Source organism: Pistacia vera, unplaced genomic scaffold (assembly GCF_008641045.1).
Source record: "Pistacia vera cultivar Batoury unplaced genomic scaffold, PisVer_v2 Contig152, whole genome shotgun sequence".
NCBI lineage: Eukaryota > Viridiplantae > Streptophyta > Magnoliopsida > Sapindales > Anacardiaceae > Pistacia > Pistacia vera.
Window position 1 is genome coordinate 2,160,758 of NW_022195597.1, and position 2,826 is coordinate 2,163,583.

Here is a 2,826-nt window from a genome sequence, read left to right on the forward strand (position 1 = left end):
CGTTTTTCCATCGTTGGCAGACTCTGGATGATATGGTAGTTCAATCTATGTACTGTCTCATTTTTTGGTGTCAATATTGCTCTCTCTCTCTCTCTCTCTCTCTCTCTCTCTCTCTCTCTCTCTCTCACACACACACACACACACACACACATATATAATCAACAATATTTATTTGAGCAGATAAATCTAGAAAACAGCATTCATAATCATTTCTTCATGACTAATATGTTGATTGATTTTCAAGTCTTCAGGTATTTGGATGTAACTTTCATCTTCTGCAACGTCCCGTCCTTTCCAATATTAGGTAACCATTTGTCAAAACCCTTCAAGTTATCCAATTCTGTTGGGTTCACCAAGTTTGTCTTCAACCTTATGTTCTCTGTAAGTGTCAACACTGTTACATGTTTCCAAAAGGAAGATGACGATAAACAGGCATGTCTTATGTCATGTTTTTTCCCTTTTGGTATAACTAGTAGAATCTATCTAAAATCACCACCCAGGGCAATGGTGAGGCCTCTAAATATTCTATTTGCATTTGATTGATCTTTTTTAGACAAAATATCTTTCAGAGTTCTATTAAGAGCTTCAATACCTGTTTGCCATAGGTGTTTCATCCCAAATGATCAAAGTTGTTTGTGCAAGTAGTTTTGCCAATTGTGTCTCCTTTTTTATATCACCTGTACTTTCTTCAGTGACATCTAAAGGAATTCAAAAACATGAATGTGCTCTTTTTCCACCGAATAACAGCAATGCAACAATTCCTGATGTAGCTACAGCTAGTACAATTTTACCCTCAGATCTTAATTTGGCCATGATTGTATACCATAGGAAGGTTTTGCCTATTCCACCATGTCCATAAATAAAAAATGGTGTTCCACTTTGATTGTTCACGGAATCAAGGATCGAATCGTATACATGTCTCTAGCCATTGTTGAGACCTTTGTATAAATCACTGTGCACTGTTTTCATGTTGTCGATATCATAATCTAATTCTTTAGCAATTAATCTATTCTGTGAATTCTCAAAAATGAAACAGTCTGGAATTCGCATTCCAAGGAAATCAGCGAAGGATTTTCCTCCTTTTTTCATGAGCTCGTCAATCTCGAACTATGCATGATCGTGAATCTGTTCCTCAGTGCATCTCAATTCTGTCATCCGCATTTTTTGTTTAAGAATGTGGGGAATGTCTTCAGATAGGTGTTCTACATTTGCTCTCCACAAGTCTCTTGGACTCACCACTTCATTATATACAAGAATAGTTACAAAGAGCTATATTAACTATCTTCCGGTAGCCCACGTTGATGTTTCATCCAAGCAATCATTCCACTCTTTATCATCATCGAGCAATCCTATGCATAACATGCATCTTTGAATGTAGGGAATATTTCTCTGTTGATAGTTCGAATATCTTCAAATGACATTGCTCCTCTTACAAAGTTCAGAAGCATTCGCAAATAATATTTCTCACCACTACCTGGAAATGCAAAATACACCCTACCAATACACCTTGATTTTTGTCGTGGGGACCATTGTCTTTTTGTATCCTTCCAAACCCATTCGCTCGAAAAATTAGGATAAGTCAATGATCTTGCAGAATGGTATCGTTGATTACACTTCATCCATTCAGTCAATTTCGTTTGCGTAACAACCTTGATTTCCAAAATTTGAACCAAACACTTACTTGGATCGAAAATAACTATTTGTTCATTCTCTAAGTGGAATGGCAATCTTTCAACAATTGGTTCTCTGTAATACATGTCAATCTTAAATATCCTCCAGCAAGCTTCCATAGAAGAGATATATCTGTAATGTTTTTGATTGAATTACTTAATATCGTATTTATAACAAATATCAAAAAACAATATAAAAACATTATATTTGATGTATTTTGTACATACCTGTAGTCCAGATATGCCTTTATTTCGTCTTTGTCTTGTAAAATCTCGCATTGATTGTTCTGTTGACCATTGTTTTCAATTTCCATAGAAACTCTCTTTCTGTCCAGCCTTTTGTTGACATACTTGAATAGATACTTGATTGATCTATGTTGATTACATATCTCAATATTTATGTGAGCATCATACTTAACCAAAATATTCCTATTATAAGAAACAACAAAACGGTTATCTAGTTTGATACCCTTTTTTCTCAACAAATGCTCCATTATTTCGTCTTCTATACATTGGGTATCCGTTGTCATCCACAGATGTTTCATTGACAAATTCCTTCAAAAAAATGTTTTTTACATCTTCCTCTCTCCATACATGGTGAATTCTTGTTAACATCACCGCACAGACCGTGGATCATGTATTCTCCACAACTGCAAAGGCAACATCATCGGTTTCCTTATTTGGAATTTCAGCAGAAACTATTTCATCTATTTTGGATGCCAAAGGATTCATATATTGGGAATGTAGAAAAACCAATATATGAGCATGTGGGAGGCCTTTCTTTTGGAACTCGATAGTGTAGATAACTGACAGAAATAATTATAACGTGTTCAGCAATAGTTGGTATAACATAATTTCATATCATAAATTATCAATGAACTACAATTTGTAAAAAAAAAAGTAGAAATATTATTCGTTGGAATACTTACTTGCCGCTGTTTCACCAAAATATTCACATTTTTTTATCTCTCGCATTAGCTCAAGCAATTTGATCTCAAAAACTTTGCAAACTGCAGTTATTCTACTTTCTTGATCACATTGTCCAATACAATTCTATAGATATTGTATCTCTAGCCACTTCGGATTACAGGTGAATGTCAGAAAAATATATGGATATCCATAACATCAGCAAATCGTCATTGCATCTTGATAATTC

The 2,826-nt window shown here is 34.6% G+C and overlaps 1 protein-coding gene across 1 annotated transcript; it reads right to left on the reverse strand.

Moving 5' to 3' along the window:
* Positions 1–239: 239 nt before the first annotated feature.
* LOC116124426 lies at positions 240–2,164 on the reverse strand. The gene is made up of 3 exons (XM_031410143.1): positions 1,899–2,164; positions 1,682–1,803; positions 240–394 (listed from the first exon to the last, which is right to left on the reverse strand). Exons 1-3 carry the CDS (start codon positions 2,162–2,164, stop codon positions 240–242), a joined length of 543 nt encoding a protein of 180 aa, XP_031266003.1.
* Positions 2,165–2,826: the final 662 nt, after the last annotated feature.